An 18,541-nucleotide genomic window follows, 5' to 3' on the forward strand; every position below is an offset into this window, starting at 1 on the left:
GAAACTTTCCACACAAACAACATTAAGAAACTCCATTCTAGTGGGATATCCAAACCATCCAAACCACATCTTTAAGATCTTGGCCATCCTAGTGCCAGCATTTGTTTAGCATTTTTGTTTCCCTTTCATTATGTTAACGTTTATGTATTCTTACAGTAATTCCACCGTACACAGACCTAAATTGTGATCAATAACCAAGCTTTACTAACAGAAATACATAAAGGTGGAAACCTTGGTGAGTGATGTTTGATGTAGGGTAAGTAGGGACGATTTAAGAATCAACACAAAATGTAAAAATGTAACATTTACCTTTAAAGCTTTATAAAGCTTTAATATTATGTGTATATATCAAGCATCTTATCAAAGCTACTGCTGTATTTTTGTGTTTACAGTTTACTAAGGATGTGGTCAGTCATCTGGACAGTGTTAAGATCGATCTCAGGGGAATAATCCTGTTAGAGACAGAGGGGAAGCAGAACCTTCTGGATTTCTCTGAAGCAGGGCTGTCAGAAATCAACTATGCAGACTACCTGGAAGAGGTGACACAAATATTACATTACATAACCATTTACTACTTACTTTTGGCATGTGTATATTTTGGATTTACAGTTACTGTTCACTGGTTTACCTGTTTACATTTCTGGCATTGTGTATAGTTGTTGTTTGCACCTTATCTTTATTGTTTATTTTTTGTTTTATTACTCAATATATTTGCACTCTTTTCTAATTTGTACAGCAACTGCTGCCCTCGGGATAAATAAAGTTCTATCTTAGCTATTCAGAAACAAACTGAGCAGACCCATAAGTATGTAGGGATACACAAACAATACAAATGTGCATGAATAAAAATAAACTTAAAAGGGTCAAGCATGCACACACATTCAGGAACAGAACGAATGAGCTGAAAACACACACAAAAAACAGGGACAAATACATACTCAGGGTAAATGAATATGATCTGACTGAAAATTTCAAAATAAAGGTCAAATTATTCTTTGTGATAATTTCCTGTGAATTGTACCAGTTAGATTGTGGTATGTGGTTGTATGACATCAGTTTATTTGAGTTAGCCCTTTAAAAATACCAGTTTATTTGTAAAATATCAGTGTAAACATTGCTAATAGATTAGTCTATACATATACCAATATTATTGTATTACAGTTGTACTTTAATGGTATGTTACCAACAATAGCTTGATTAAACAGCCCCCTCCTTGGCTGTCAGTTAACATATAGCAGGCAGCCATACTTTACCTAACAGAAGCTGCGACGTGACACTGTACACTGGGTTCTGTTGAGGATCACTGATGCCTGATTATCCAAAAGTATTCTTGCCAAGGCAAAGAGTGTGTAGGAACAAGCCAGGACCTGGCATTCTCTGTTCTCTCCAAAACTATCTGTCAGGTTCGCTTAGATTTATTTCCAGAGAGAGAGAGAGAGAGAGAGAGAGAGAGAGAGAGAGAGAGAGAGAGAGAGAGAGAGAGAGAGAGAGAGAGAGAGAGAGAGAGAGAGAGAGAGAGAGAGAGAGAGAGAGAGAGAGAGAGAGAGAGAGAGAGAGAGAGAGAGAGAGAGAGAGAGAGCTTTATGGACTCTGATTTGATCTTGGGCATGAATTAAAAGAGTTCTATCTACTTGGTAGCTTTACAGTTTAAAGAGGGGTTGTATTTCTTTGTTATTTAGATATTACGTATTTACTCTTATTGATGTGATTTTAAAATGTAATGCTGCCCTATTGATGTTTGTTTAATATAGCAGCTCAGTCTTATTTACGTCTAGCATCTTTATTCATTATTATCATTTAGTGGGATTTTAAGATGTCTACTAACTAAAAACACTTTATAATTATGTGGCTAATAATGGACAGTTAATCTAAGTACTTTTCCCCAAACATTACTGCTAAGAGAAGCATGTTTACATGATTTTTGTTTTTGCTTATCTTCAGGTTAACAAAGGGGTCACTGTGATTGACCTGCTCACGTTCACCAGAGAGCTGGAGGCCCAGACAGACCTTATGGTAAGAACACATTGGTGCTGTTCTGGCTGATATACAAACATCCACAGTGTTGCCTTAGTTCACAGGCACACCATTTGATTCACTTATTTATTTACAATGCCATGGGAGCACTTTGATTGGATTTGGTTGTCTTCAGTCTCCAAGCCCGGTGTCTTAGTCCAAAACATAACAGCTCTGCCTAAATTGAGACAGTCTCTGGGAGCAGTCTGACTGCTCTGCCATGCCTTCAGGGGGTTTCAGGAAGGTAACACAACACATTTTTATTTACCTCTAAATGGTGAGTCCTGTAGGATCCTTCAGAACGACGGAGCTCAGTTTAATTCACAGTAAGGGTCTACACACAGAACAGGAGAAATACATACTTTTATTATTATTAGCCAGCAAGGAAAACAATAAATAACTTCTGATATGACTTGTATTGTAGTTTATGGGCTAAAATTTCCATCAACACTTTGATAAATGATGTATCACTAAAATTGTTTCTCTGCCTGTTTGTGCATTTTAGCCCAGAGGCGCTCTGCAGACTGCTCTGAAAGGCCACGTCGGTACTCTGCGGCAGATCCACAGTCAACAGATCATCCCCATGGAACAGGCCATGGTAATGCCTAATTCTGTGTGTCTGTTTTCAGTCCAGATATTCATGCCTGGCTGGACTCTTGGTTTTTGGGTTAGATCTTCTGTCTAGTCATCCTCTAAAGAAAAACCTCCACCATAAACCAATAAAAGAAAACTATGCTAAAACAGCAATGTTTGTACTTTGCATTCGCTTGGTTAAATCTGTTGTTTTTTGACTGGCAAACAATGACCTGATCATGGATAATAACATTTACAGCAAAGAATTAGCAACATACGATACAAGTTTTTCTAGGCCTACTTAATATTTTGTTGAGTTTGGTCATACAGAACCCCAGCATAGAAAAGGAATAGAATAAGTTTCTCACCCAGTGGCCTCAAAAGACCACTGTGCAATGCAGCTGCAGAGCATGGTGCGTTTCGACTGAGGGATGCTTTTTGTTGTGAAAAATGTACAACTCTTGTTTAACTTTTGCTGCAAGTGCAGCAGTACATCCTCACCTATTCTTGGCTGGGGGGGGGTTCCTTAAAGGCACCATGGGAAATATAGGAAAATTAATAACTTCAGAAGATGAAGCAGGTTAAGGGAAAAGACATACGTATAACAGAAGTGTACAAAAGGGGATTTTCCCTTTATATATACACCGTAGTACAATGGAGTTATTTATTGCCAGCGTGTTGTGTTTCCTGCACAATTCAAACTATAGACTTTAAAGCTGCCCTAATACATACAATGGATCAAATGACTATTTGTTATGTAAAAGGTGTCACTCGTACGGTGGTTCAGTCTCACCGCCCCTAGTCCAAAAAAAGCTCCGTTAAACCCACTGTAAACTACCTGCTCTGCACCAATCAGTAGACACAGATGCTAGCTGGGCAACATAGTTGAGCATTTAGCAGCTAATGAGCCAGATATTTCCCTCAGGAGTTGGTAGAGACCAAAAACAGAGCTGGACAGAGAGTGAATATTGGACTTAAATTCATCAGGTGGCCAGAAACAGGACTCTAAATGAATGAGAATGTTGCTTTGTGTGCTTGATTTATAAATAAGCAACTGTTTGCTCACAACTTCATAAGGTGATGTCAGTGTTGTGTTTACAGTTTGTTGCACTGCCCCCAAGTGAACAAAAAAAAAATCAATTAATGCAAGCTTAAAGAACGTCAACTCCAAACTGTATCTCAAGATAATCTATGCTCAGAGGAAAGGTTGTGATATGCTAATCGGTGTGTTATCCTTGTGCTTATGCTTATTGAAGAGAATAGTATCATCCCTGACGGAGAAAACATATTCCAGTGCTTGATTGATCATCAAAAGCAGAGTGTTTTTGAGCTTCAGGCGTGTGTCACATCATGTCTATGAAAAACAAGTTAAATATTCAGTTTTTTTTTCCTCTGTCAAAGGCAATGCCTTTCTTTTGAATAACACCAAGGATTTAAAGCTACTAGCAATTCAGACGGGCAGTGATGCACTTCGACACAGCTTTTACAAAAGCTTTTTATGTGTTTCTTTTTCCACTTTCTACTTCAAGAAATATGTTAGAGCAAGGGTAAGCTGAAATGTGTCCGTCCTGTGTATTTAGTGTCCCCATTCATTATTTGGAACATTTAGAGATACTGTATCTCACAGATGACATATAGTAATCTGAGAAAATATAGCTCATTTTGGACAGTATTGTAGGATATTGTGTGTGTGTGTGTGTGTGTGTGTGTGTGTGTGTGTGTGTGTGTGTGTGTGTGTGTGTGTGTGTGTGTGTGTGTGTGTGTGTGTGTGTGTGTGTGTTCTTGTATAAACATTTACATAACAATCACATACTCTAAGGCAGTGGTTCCCAACCTGGGGTCCGGGGACCCCTAAGGGGGGCGGCAAAGATCACAGGGGGGGCGCAAGTGTTTATCTGATTTGAGGTTGAGGTAAAAAAAAAAATATTTGCATGTTAAACAAATTATGATAATACACTAGAATATACAGTATAATGTATACAAAAGTCTGTATAAAAACTATATATTTCTGTTCTCTCTTAACCTGTGACCCTTGCTGTCATCAAGTCAGCGGCTAGCTGCTATCATCCTCGTTTTTCCTGCCGCCACGGCATCACTATTTTATGAACGAAACATGGCGGAGAAACGTAAAAGTGCTGATAACTCCTCTGTATCAAAAAAGAAAGTAAGGGAAAGTTACCTCAACTTCAGTTTCGGAGGGGGGGGGGCTCAGCTTTTCATAGACATAAGTAGGGGGGCGCCAAGGAAAAAAAGGTTGGGAACCACTGCTCTAAGGTGTTGAACATGAAGGGTTTTGTACCAAAATATTACAAAATATCCAATTCAAGAAAAGAAGTATAGGTTTAATTCAGTCATTCATTTGGTAACAGCTCTGTTCTATCCTTTACATTGTGGATATTTAATTTTGGAACAAAATTCTTCAGCATGCCCGTACTGAAAGCAAAATATTGTTCAAGTGTTGTTCTTGCCTGGTCTCCCTTTGTGTTTCACTGGTGTAAAATGACCCCTGACTGTATCCCCCTGACCTTTGAGATTGCTGGTGTTAACTTGTGCTCTTAAATGTACTCCCTTTTAAAGAGCGCACTGAACCAGGGTATAAGGTTCCTGGAAAGAACAGCCTCAGACTTGCCAGTAAGTAAACCAGCCTTTCAGTCTAAATCTGAAATCTACTGTAAACTTAGATTTAAACTTAAACTGATCAAAATCTCTCCTGTCTTCTCTGCAGAACAAAGTTTTAGCAATTATCGATGCCATTGAAGCTGCCCAGTACCTCATCTCCCAGAATGCTACACATTTAATCAATCGGGTAACTCAAGGGTCTTTTGCTTTGTTTATATTCTCAATTCATGAAATGATCTGTAACTCACATTATGTCTTAATCTTCCACAGGAAACAGAAAAATACACAGCGACCATTGTTGGCTACTTCCATCAATACATAGAATGGGTCAAAACATCTGTAAGTGTTAATTTGTTGAAGCTTGTTTAAGATTACATGGTTCTCACTTTCGCTTCAGTTGAGTTCAGTGTTGACTTATGTGTTCAGTCCAGTATTCATTTTAGTCAAAACCAAACACTAGTGGTACACAGAGAGTTACATACTGACAAAAAGACATTTGCATGTTACATAAGAGTGCTGGAGTAAATATAGAGAAGATGGATATAACAATTACAACCTCTATAAATTTGAGGAATTTGCCTTGTGGCTCATTGGTTTCTGCTATAGTTAACTTAAGGAATTCAAAACAAATTAAAAAGCTGTTTTGTTGATCTCAGAGCTGTCAATAGAACATTTTTATTTTAAGTTTTTTTGTGTTCCGAACAACTCAAGTACAAGGATCTATTGTGCAATGTGGAGTGACACTTTGAACAAGTGCTGTAGCATGGTAACACAACACGTTTTAATGTTATGAAGCAGCAAACTGAATTTAACATACAGAATAAGGGGGTGTTTTTACTGTTGATATACAGTGTGTATTCCTGAATCTGTTGTGTGATGTTTACGGTTTATTTCACGCTCTCTGCAGTTGGCGATGGATGTCGCACCGTGCAAGCCCTTCAGCAACATGGTGGACACGGCAGAGATCATTGCTTGCAGTTTTTTGGTCGACTCCATGGTAATTAATTCATTGCTTGCAGTTTTTTGGTCGGTAATTAATCTGATATCAGGGATTACAGAGATATAAACCCCATTTAAACATGAGTGGGATTGTGTTTTAAAGGGCCAGAGTAGTTAGCCGTAGCTATTTGGGGCTGTGTATATCACAACAGATAACTGTAGTTCATTTGGGTCATATATCTCTTATAAATTTATGCAACAACAGTCATACAGTACATGCCACATCTTTCACAGCTAATATGTCGTTTTAATGGGATTTTTAGTTTTGTTGAAACTCGGTTTGTGTACATTTTGTTTTCAAATCTTAGTAGATGTAAGTTACATTTCACACAGTGATAAGCTAGATCAAAAATATACAAGATATAGGCATACAAAAAGTGTGACTTCAAATTACGTTTTTTTTTAAACAGGGATGCAGCTAATGATTTAATTTATTATCGATACATCTCCACATTATTTTTTCTTAATCAATCATTTGGTTTATAAAACGTCAGACAATACTGCCAAATAGTGCGTCTTTTAGATTGCTCGTTTTATCCGAACTACAGTCTGAAACCCAAAGAATATGTAATTTACAATCACAAAAGACAAAAAAAAAGAGCCGAAAATCCTCACAATTAATAACTTGGAACTAGAGAAACTTCGGCATTTTTGCTGGGGAAATTACTTCAGTGATTAACAGATCAAAATACCTGTGTATCAATATTCTGTCGCTCTACTAATCGATTAATGGACTATTATTTCAGCTCCAATATCTTATTTCCACAGAACGCATTCTGGATGGGTATGGGCTGCAGCACTATCTTCCTGCTCCCGAGCATCATTCTCGCAGTAAAACTAGCCAAGTACTACCGCAGGATGGACACAGAGGATGTTTACGATGAGTGAGTAGTAGTACTTGTTATTCTACTACTACTTTACAACTGCATATACACTTATTTTATAGTTTAAACTTTATAGAATGAGGTATGATATCCTTAAATATACAAGACAGTACATAGTCATTTCAATAGATATTTTATCAATGGTTGCACGACATCCTTCTTTCACTTCAGCTTCTTTTTCTCTACCTGCTTTCTGCAAGTAATAATCTAGCTAGGCTGCAAGTTTGTAATTTGCTACTCCAATTACTTAAGGATTTGAATATTAAGTTTTAGATTAAAAAACAAAATAAAGAACCATTTTAGGGGTTCTTTTTTGTCACAGTAGCTCTACTGGTTTATTGTTGATTTATTTTCTCCTCCCTTTTCTCTTCCTTGTAGTTCCTCTGTTTCTGGGACTTGGCATTTTACTTTGTGATAACCATTTCTACGATTTCCATCTTCCATATCTTTTGTTTCATTCCTCTCTGTCAAGCACTTGGCACTTTACAAAGAAACATTGACGCATTTGTCAGTTTATATTTCTTTTTCATGGACCATTTGTTCACTCATTTAACCACGGCTTTACACAAATACAATGTAATGTCTCGATCAATGGCGTCTCTTGTCGTGTGATCTGTGCTGGGTTACAACTTTCTGGTGCATTTCTATCACTGAGCATTTCAGTAACATCTTTATGTTTTTTTTGTGTATCTTTATAGCATTGAGACAATTCCCATGAAAACGTAAGACATTTTACCCACCTCCCTCCCCTTTTCAACTTCTATCACTCTGTGCTTTTCTCTGGATCTTGTACATAGACTTGTTTACTAAATTATTGGTGCTGGTTTACGTTTTTAAGCTTGGAATTGCTCTTATGGTTGGATGATGTGGCTTCTTGTCGTGTGCTACCTTAAAAGAAGTGCCCCTTACCTTTCATGAAGGGCTCTTGCAATCATTACCTTACAAGCCCACCTGTTTTTGTAAGATATAGTTTAAATATAACACTATGGTTTATACTCAAAATATATGTCTCTTAACATTCTTGAAAAGTTTGACTACTCAAAAAGAAAGCATTTTTACTCTAAAACTTTGATCAGCATGTCTTTCACATTACATTTTTCATCCCTTTTTTGTATGCGATATTTTGTTTTCAGTATGGAAATTGGTAATAATGGTTATCATAGTGACAGCTCACAAGGTATCCCAAATCCTATGATGACAAGGTAAACATTAAAATACTCCTGTTACTGCATGTTATTGGAGGTGGAGGCATGCCAGGGGACGTGGGCTTTTTCACAAGCATAATGACGTGGCCAGACAACAGTGCATGCCTTTGAGGGAGTGGATTCATTGTGTGTACACACCTACACACACACACACCCACAAAAATAAACAATAATTAGAAAGTTGACAAGTAATGGTAGCTTTAAAAACATTGAAAATGACAAATTGTGTTTTTCAATGCTTTTATATCAGATTTGTCAAGGAATTTTAAGGAGTTGTTCGACAATTTGGGAAATGCACACATTCGCTTTCTTTCTGAGAATTAGTTGAGAAGACTGGTACCACTCATGTTTGTGCGTTAAGTATGGCGTTAGAGCCAAGACAAGCCTAGTTTAGCATGAAGACTGTTAGCGAGAGAAAACAGTTAGCCTGGTTCTGTCTTAAATTAAAAAAAAATCTGCTTACCAACACCTCTACAGCTCACATATTAATACAATGTACAGTATCTTGTCGACAACAACACTGAGGTTATTATTGAAAGGTCTGCCATTAAATTTAGTACACACATTTGTGTGTCCCTCGTAATGAATTGTAACGAATTTGATGATCCATCTAGCACCATCATCAGATCAAAATAAAAAAATAAAAAATGTAAAAATTACTTTGGTTAATGATCAAAATGCCCAACTTTACAGCAGAATTAAACATGTACACCTGGTACAAACATGGTTTTGGTGTCTATAACTAATTTTTCCTCACTCATGACAACTGTACAGGGGGGGCGGGGGGGGTTCTTTATAACTCGCCCATTTAAATTATATTCAGGCTTAAAGTTATGCATAATTAAGGGCGTGCCGCTTTGAATGAGGTGGGCTGCTGTCACAGGAGGCGAGCATAGACTGTAGGCTTCATTTGGTCTGCCTCAGCTTCATCCATGCTCCACCTCTTTGCCCATTTTTAGACGAGTGTTAGGCAACGTCAGGCACTGCTAAGGTGGCGACAGCTGTAGCCACCTGGAGCCGCCCACTTTGGGCTTCATTTTGGCTCTTCAGAAACCTTTGGGTGACGTCACCGAGACTCTGTTCATATTTTATACAGTCAAAGCCAAATACCTGCTAAATGAATTACATTCCTATCAGCCCCAGCTGCATTTTTTGTGTATTGCTAATTAGTGAATGTTAGCATGTCAGCATGGTACCACATCAAAAAAGCTTTGCTGAAATACAGCCTTACAGATCTACATTTCTTTATGCCAAGCCAAGCTAACCATGTCCTGAACTAAGCTCTGTATTTAACGCACAAAAATTACATTAATCTTTGCTCAGTCTGTCTCAAGTCAATAATTTTGCTACCATTACTTCTCTATCTTATGCCAAATGGTCGGCTTTGTGGTTTTGGGAAAATCTACTATATCACTAACCTGCTGCATGCTCTGTGTGCGCACTGGGATGTTGATGTGGAATGAAAAATCTTCCTGTTCCTTCTTCTCATTTAGAGTCAGCCAAAATCCGATGAATGTACACCTGATCATTTTGTTCAGAGAGAGGCAAGCATGTCAAGCTTTGGTGTGATGCTGTGAATGCTGCTCCTTTGATTTTCTTCTTAATCTAACAAAACGTCTAACTGCATGTTATGTTTAAGTTGCATTTGGACGAGGATGCGTTTGGACAGCCAACCTACTGTAACAGAGGGTATAAGAAGAGCGCAAAACAGCTACACCAGACATCTTTACTCCCAACAACATTCATATTTTAAACATATTGAACATGTCTTCTAGTGGAGTTTCATTCCAAAGAATGCTATCCAGTTTTTGAGTGACTGCTGTGAAGTAAAAACAAAAGAATTTTTTTTTGCAATTTTGTGGTCTTTACTTGAAAACTTTTCTGATATAAAATCTAAATATTGAGTGATTAACTTCTATATTTTTCTTTAAATGGATACAATATATTGGAATGAGACTTACAAATTACTGTCCAAAAAATATTATGCTTTTAATCTATGACCTCTATTGACCTGAAGCTACTGAAACACTTACACTTCACCCTCCTGTTTCTCTTTCTGTCAAGTGACAAAAGCAGTGAAGTCACATTTACACAACAGGAATGCATAAATCAAATTTGAAAGCCAGGAATTTCAAGTACCTGGTGAAATAATCCTTGCGTCACTCGTATTGATCAACAATCCCATTAAACCCCACTAACATGAATGTTTTGTGCTTTCAGACAGTAAAATACGTTACTTATTGCCCCTTTAAGTGACCGTACAGTTTATCCATCTTGTTGATGAAGCTGTTCTGCTCTCTGCCTTGTGAACCGCTCATCCTGCTTCTCTTTGCAAAATAAAAGAAGAGAAGCAAGCAGCGGTTGTTGAGTTTGTGTCTGTGGTTGTTAATGAATTGCCTTGTGTATGTGTTCCCGTGCCGGTAGCATCCCTACCTATGACACTATGAACAGGTTCCCGCGGGCCTCGGCTCCTCCGAGGCACATTGACTGGTGACAGAGAGCTGGCTCTTGTTCTGGCTCCTGAAAGGTAATGAAAACCTTTGCAAGAGACCACTGTTTCTCCAACGCCGTTTTATTAACTTCTTCCTTCCAATCTTGAATCTCACTTTTGCACAGCTGTCATCTGGTCCTGCTGTTTGTCTGCCGTCGCCACACCATCCATCTCTCTCCTGTTTTTTAATCTAATTTCTTTGTACTTCTTATATAACCAAGCTCTTTAACACTTCTTTACAGCTTGTTTTAGGGCTTTTCTGCTCATAATGACTTTGCAGGAAAACCATAACGGTGAGAATTGCTAATTTTGGAATCACTAACGAACCATAAATGTCTTCACGGTATTTATGTCTGACTACTTGTGACTGCTTAGTCAGTATGCTGTGGAGGAGAGAAGCTGAATGTGCTTATGTGCTCGTTTTTGTCTTTGTTTGATGCTTATTGAGATTAAAATTTACAAACCAGTCAGTATTTAGGGACATATACTTTTAAAGACATAACAAAATGTCAAGGTTTCTCCCAAACAATATATACAGCATTTTGGAATAGAGGTTTTAATAACTGGAGGGAGATGCATTATTTCTAGAGGACAGCAAGTTGTATAGGACCATTTTAAAAATAGATTTTTCCAGTAGCAAAAAGTACCTTTCAGTCTTTGAAAACCCTCCATGGAGCTTCATAATAGACTTAACTGACTGCACTCTTATGCCTGTTATTTCACAAAACAGCCAGAGCTGCATTAATCTCCTGGGCCATTCAAAAGAAGAAGAAAAAAGCCATGACAGTATGTTTTGAATTATTCATTTCATATTTTATAAATCTAATTCACTTTTCTCCAATATTTGCCTTCCCAGTGCCCTCGAAAACTGGAACTAAAATACACCATAGTAAGTATGTTTGCCTTCTTACATTTTAGATTTAAGCCATTTCATTGAATGTGTTGCAATCGATCCAACGGCAGAATGAGTTTTCCGGATTAATAGTCAGGAGTACAATGGTTCAGGACCTTGTTGTTAAGGTGTCCATTTAACAAGTAATTTACTCTTGTATAACTAATTTTGAAGAAGACAAAGTCAAATTAGAGTTTGTAGCAATTTCACCTGAATGGAGAATCAGTCTCAAGAAAAAAGGCTGCTGATCAATAGTCAAGATGGTTAAATAAAAAAAAATAAATAAATAAAAAAAAAGGGCCGACGTGATTTGTATTGGAAACAAGTGAGATTATTTCATCACACTAAAGTTCATTTATTTAATTTCAAGACTTGAGGATTGATTAGTGGAGGAGGCTTGTGTAGTTTCCTGACATTATGTAAGAGAGCATTGACGCAAAAAGCAAAGAGTTTCGAAAAGCAGTAGAAGTTGTACTAAATTGGTACAAATGTAGAGCAATGTATATTCGGTATATTTTGAGTTTACTAATCGAAATTTCTTTTTTTCCATCTTTTTTTAAGCTGTTTGTTTCACGAGCCCTTGGACCAGAAGAAGCTCAATAAAAGCTGGTCTCTTACAACAGAAGAACACACAAAACCCTCTGGGTGTTTTTTTTTATTTTTTTTTTATCTTTAGCGATCAACTCAACCTCCTTAACTAGGCAGATTAAAGCCTCCTGCAGTTACCTGCTCCCCCTCCAAGAAACTCTGCCTGCAGGACATCAAACTCTTCTCCCTAAGCATCAATCTGAGCCAGGCTTGCTCTGCTTTTTTTTTTCCTCGAAGGACTGCTGTGTCTGCGTTTACATTTGTTCGGACACAAAACCAACCTGAAAAATATATCACCAACAGGACATGACAATAACTGTGATGCCTGTTCATATTAATGTACTTATTTGTGCTTAAGAAGACAGTGGCTGAAACGTCATCCGAAGGTCACGGTAAGCTGCTAGAGGAAACTTTTTCTTCTGCACTTTGAATGGATGCATCACATTCAACAGGTTAATACTAAAAGTGGAAAGGTCTGTCATTACATCTGCAAAGCAAAGGTGCAAATTAACATGAAATTCAATGTGTTATAAAGCACTGTTGGTTGGGAATGGCACATCCTTTTTAACTGCAGCATGTGTGAGTTGGTGGGTGTCAGTGTTCCTTAATGACTGAGAACGGGGTGATTTGAACAAAGTGGTAAAAATATAGAAAGAGGATGGTCCCAGGTGGATTTGTTTGACTAATATAAAGAAATTTAGCATGACTTTTAAAAAAAAAAAAATGTTTACAATATTACAAAACATCCAGACATCTTTGCTGGTTTTTGGGCGAATTGTAAATGACAGGTTGCCTTTTAGAAGTTTTTTTCACACTGGTTTTTGACAGTTATGCTCCTTCTCAAAAGGGAAAATCCACCAACCGATGCTCTTACACTGTTAAAATCGGTCACTAACACTATACATGGTGTTTAAAATCCACTCTTTATTAAGAGTAAGGTTTTTTTAGCATACCCATTTTCCCCTACCCAGTGTAATCTACTTTTGTGCCAGGTCTTCATTTCCTACATTTCCCAGAATGCCTTTAAACAATTCTGAAAATAATAATAAAAATAATTATAGCCATTGAGACGAATGCATGTTCAAAGCGTAACATGGCTTGTTGGTGCATTCTGATTTAATGTCATTGTCCGGGGCTACTAATTTGTTTTAACATTGAACAAACTGTTGGCACTAAATCCTGACTAAATTTTAAACTAGAAGTTCTTTGCACAGATTGATTTATTTGAATTTTTTTGGACACCTTAAAAAAAGAAAAATCACAAAGATTAGGCAACTCAGACAACGTATTATGCGCACGAAAATTAGTTTTAACTTTTTCTTTCCTGTCTTGGGAATCATCTTTGGGACCCTTCAGATTTATCCTTGGAGCATTTAGGGAGCCTCACCCACAGTTTGGGTACCACTGTTTTAGAAAGCTAAAAAGCACATCTTCATTGTAGCTCTGCTGGAAAAATCTGACCACAACATCCTGCCATCAAGGTTTGGCCATTATTACCAACAATACACCACCAAACAGCAAAATGCATCAACAAACGCATCACCAAATACAATTTTTAAAAAAGTGTTTGAGGTGGATTTTCCCTTTAAGTCAAAGCATAACTTCTTAATATATCATACACTATGACAAAAGTGTCAGGCTTATAGATTGTTCCCTCGCTGATTTCAACTGAGTTCACTAACATGAGATTTTTACTGAGATCTTTCTTGCTTTTCATAGTGATAAGTTTAAAGTGGAGAAATACTTTCTCAAGCCAAATTCTTTTTTTTTTTTTTTTTTTACTGTAGGTCTCAGGTCTTTAGCGGTCGATCAATTATGTGCTTATTTTTTTCTGCTTTTTAAAACCCCACAGTAGCTATGGATACATTGAAAGAAAAAACATTGAAAGAAAAAACTATATAGAACGAGTGAATGTACTCGAGAGCTATTTTTTATTTTGTATAAATGATATTGGCTGAGAAATATGCTGAACTCTCATCACTAATGCATTGGGCAAGCCAATGCAGTTATCCCACCCACCTCGCCTCAATGTTTACAGGTTAGATTTGCAGCAGCTGTCAGCTACATAGTAATGGCGGTGAAACATTAGACAATCCATTCATTGGACAATTCAAATTGTAGAAAACCAGTAGAATGCTATACAGTTGATGGTGTTGATGCACACTAAAAAAAAAAAAAAAAAAAAATGTCCATCTTAACATTAAAAGTCTGAATTTTATATGTCTAGCTGATTAAATACGCTAACCATGCATCAGCAGAATAAGCTAGCCTAGAGTAACTACCTTACAGTACCAAATGGAACTTTACAGTACTAAGAAATATAATTTTACATTTTATCTAGTAAAAACAGAAAACTTTCAACCAGTACATTTCAAAATTTTTACTGTATTTTGTTGATTTTAGGAAAGAGCTGAAACGATTTTGAAATAACTTTGATGCTAGCTTTTTGATCACCTACCACCTAAAACCAACTGATTAGCATTAAAAAAAATACAGAAAATATCAAAAAATATCTCCTGTACAGTATTCCTTTTTTATAACAATGTGTAACTAATTAATTTCATGAATCAAAAGGAATACATTTCATAATTTTAGATAGGTTTTGACCAAACAAATACCTAGGATAGTTAGCCAGTAGCTACAAAGCTAGCTACCTTTCTTACATAGCCTACAGTAGCTCATATACGGTACTGTATATGACAGTATGCATAGTAGTAGCATAAATAAGCAGTATGCTGTACATACTGTACATACACCAGTGTTCTGGATTCAAAACAGCTTCAGTAAGATTAGCTTACAGTTTACTTGTTTCTTGTTAAAATGGACATTTTTTAAGTATCTGTGTGCTCACTTTGACAGGACTATCATTCTTGTCTGCTAGCGTCTGGATGTAACCCGTCTTGGGCGAAAAACTAGAATTTTACCAAGTGCTTAACCTTGATATCATGTATCTGAACCTTCAGGACAGATACAGTGGTAACTGGTTTGAACTGCGATGCTTCAAAGTTGGGCACTGATGGAGCAACTGAAGAGGAACATTTTGTGTGGTGGTGAAAAGTGTATAAATTGTGAATAAACTTTAAAATTAAATTTATTGTCAGTTTTGTTTACATTTTAGTTCCTTCCTAAGCTATAAGTTATGTCAGAGAAAAAAACAGTAGTGTATTGAATATTGATATTCCAGGGGATTTATATATTTATATACATGTTGTTAATGAATTACTTTATATACTTCTGGGTAGCTTGTGAACCTCCCCTGGAATATCAATAAAGTTATTGATATAATAGTATCGTAATGTATTTGTTGATTATATTTGCATTATTAATCTGACTTAAGTTATCAAATAAATGAAGTGATGTAAGTACAATATTCCCCTCTGCAATGTAGTGGGGTAGAAGTAAAGTGAAATACTCCAGTAAAGTACAACTACCTCAAAGTTGTATTTACTGTAAGTACAGTACTTCAGTGAATGTATTTAGTTACATTCCACCACTGGTAACATGAGCCATATTGCTCATAGTGCATGTTAAATTTAACACAAGACTGCACATTCTTATGTGGTGCTGACACTGCTGGCCAGCGCCCACTGGTTGTGTTACTGGTCAGCTATTTTCAATAGGAGATGATTATCTTCTTCCATAAGCTTCGTTCTGAGGTTTCTCAGGCACCAAACAGTATGTGAATAAACACCACTAGCAAAACCAGCCGACTCATTTCTACTTCTAAATAAGCTTGTGTAAAAGAGAGCAAAAAAAACTTTGAAAACAGAAGCAGCGGTTCAGAGAAAATGTCTTTTTTTCTTTACTTGCACATCAAAACACTGTGTTTAAATGTTATTTCCGAGATTCTGAACAAGTTGTACATTACTGTATGTACAATCCATCTTTAGCTTGATGGGTAGAGCCATACACTAACAGTGCCAGCAGGGGCTCCAATGCTATAATAGTATGCACTATATAGGGGCTCTGGGGAAACGTATTTCTGTTTACTGTCATGAGGAAAATTTAATAGTCGAGAGCCAACAAAGAAAATGCTAAATATCACAATCATTATAGGCCAATATGTTTTAATTCCAATAGCTTTATATTTATTATTGGAGCGCCACATACACAGCTTTTTATCTTTCAAATGTGTCTTGTCCTTTTTTGTTAAAACAAATTAAAAAAAAATATTGTTGTAACTTCATAGTATTCCAAGTGTTTTGCTCCATGTTAAGAGTGGGCACACACACAACTGCCCCACATAGGGATAAATAAAACGTATATAAATATTGAACTGATTATCATGCACACCAGTGGACAGCATACTATGTATTTACACAGAAAGATACTTACAGACAAAGTGTGCCAGTGAATATGCTGCAATCTCAGGGGAAAACAAACACTCCGGGGGTGAAGCGAATACTTTGAGAAACACTGCTGGTTTTGCAGCAGCTTAAGAATTTCATTTTTTTATTTTTTTAAGACAATGAACTAAAATTGACAAAATTACTGATGGAATAAACCTGAAAGTCATTATTGGACAGTGGTAAAAAGTAACTAAGTAGGCTACAGTTACTCCGATACTTTACTTAAATACAATTTAAAAGGTGCTTTAACTTAACTTGGAGTATTTTAATTGTATGCTACTTCATACTTCTACTGCACTATATTTCAGAAGGACATATTGTGCTTTTTACTCCACTACATTTGTGTGACAGCTGGAGTTAGAGATTAAGATTTCACAAACAAGACATATGATCAATTCATAAAATATGATACTGTGATGCAGATTAAACTATACAACAGTAGTTAAATGTGCTTGTAACATTACAATTCTGCATTTGTGTAAAAGTGCATTAATAATGTTCCAATAATATGATATTACTCTGAAAGGGGTCATTCTGCCTAACAAGAACTTTTACTTGAATACTTTACCGGTAACGTCAGACACCGCCTACCAGAAGCCTGGGTCTGTCCGAGGTTTCTCCCTAAAAGGAAGTTTTCCTCACCACCCGAGGTTTCTCCCTAAAAGGGAGTTTTTCCTCGCCACTGTCGCTAAATGCTTGCTCTTGGGGGAATTACTGGAATTGTTGGGTCTTATAGAGTGTGGTCTAGACCTACTCTATCTGTAAAGTGTCCTGAGATAACTCTTGTTATGATTTGTTACTATAAATAAAATTGAATTTGTAATGGAGTATTTTTAGAGAGCGCCTTTTACTTAAGTAAAACATATGAATACTTCTTCCAAAACTGTAATTAAACTGTGGGTATACTGATTATCTTTAGAAAACAGTGCTTTCTAAAAAAACGTGTTTAAATGTACTGTATATTAATGAACATTAGGTGACACATTGTGACCCTAAAGTATTTTTCACTTCACATATGGCATATTCCACTACATGCTACCTCCTCAACTCGCCTCTACGCGCCTTTTTTGGTTTTCCATTACGAAAAAAAAGTCCCTGGTACCTGCTAACAGGTACTTTTAGTATCACCTCAGTCAAGGTTCCAAGCGAGCTGAGTCGATACCAAAAGGTGATGTGAAAACCTGCAGACTACTGATTGGTCAGAGAGAATCGTCACTATTCACTACTATTAGTAGGATGTGTTGACTACATGTCCTGCATTACTCACAGTGGGACCTTTTTCTCCAGTTGGGCCTGAAAATAAAGCCTACCCCAACCCACACTATCTGACCACAACCATGCTAACCTCCTTGGTCTTATACAGACATTTATTGTTCATTCTTAATTGGCATGATTATTTACCACGCTCTACACTGAACTAGGTCTGTCATGTATGAGTGACTTCTACTCACATTTCTTTGTGGTTGTGCAGTCTGATTGCATTTATATCTGGGAGGGAAATCATAGGCTACTGTGCATGGTTGTGGGCTCCAACTGAAAAAAAACACCTTAAACAAGCAACATCTTGAGGGCTTTTCCCAGACATGCCACATTTCTTTTAAATTGAGATGTAGCAAACACGGGAGAATTATCCAAAACTATAATGTTTGCAGGATTGTATCAACCCTTTTGGCAACAGAAATGCATCAGACTGTTTGCTAGGAATTGTTCTATAAAGATACAATTTGCATAATTCAATTCTTTATGTATGACAATTCACCTGGATAAACATGAGCATCACTGTAAACCTCTCATGTGGCCCTTGCCCTCTTCAGACGGCTATGACTGATGTAGTCGCTGCTCTCCTCCTCCCATACAAGTTGTTTGTTTTTGTCTGACTGCCTATTTTGTAACATGAATTCCTTCCTTGTCTGCTAGCCAATAAATAG

General features: G+C 36.9%; 1 protein-coding gene across 37 annotated transcripts in view; it reads left to right on the forward strand.

Moving 5' to 3' along the window:
* prom1a (prominin 1a) overlaps positions 1-15,351 on the forward strand; it is an 89,898-nt gene extending 74,547 nt beyond the window's left edge. For 3 of the 37 annotated variants that reach the window (XR_004107979.2, XR_004107990.2, XR_004107989.2), the window contains 13 exons: positions 393-539; positions 1,942-2,013; positions 2,519-2,611; positions 4,116-4,133; positions 5,164-5,217; positions 5,312-5,392; positions 5,476-5,544; positions 6,113-6,202; positions 6,973-7,088; positions 7,787-7,810; positions 8,222-8,290; positions 10,718-11,673; positions 12,238-15,351. Coding sequence is in view for 10 of the 37 variants with exons in the window: in XM_036004422.1 (XP_035860315.1) it covers positions 393-539; positions 1,942-2,013; positions 2,519-2,611; positions 4,116-4,133; positions 5,164-5,217; positions 5,312-5,392; positions 5,476-5,544; positions 6,113-6,202; positions 6,973-7,088; positions 7,787-7,810; positions 8,222-8,290; positions 10,718-10,787 (903 nt within the window). In the remaining 27 variants the exon portion in view is untranslated. The other 34 variants (XR_004107988.2, XR_004107991.2, XR_004107992.2 and 31 more) reach the window with 31 other exon arrangements.
* The last annotated feature ends 3,190 nt before the right edge of the window (positions 15,352-18,541 follow it).

This window comes from Sander lucioperca, chromosome 1 (assembly GCF_008315115.2).
Source record: "Sander lucioperca isolate FBNREF2018 chromosome 1, SLUC_FBN_1.2, whole genome shotgun sequence".
NCBI classification, from domain to species: domain Eukaryota; kingdom Metazoa; phylum Chordata; class Actinopteri; order Perciformes; family Percidae; genus Sander; species Sander lucioperca.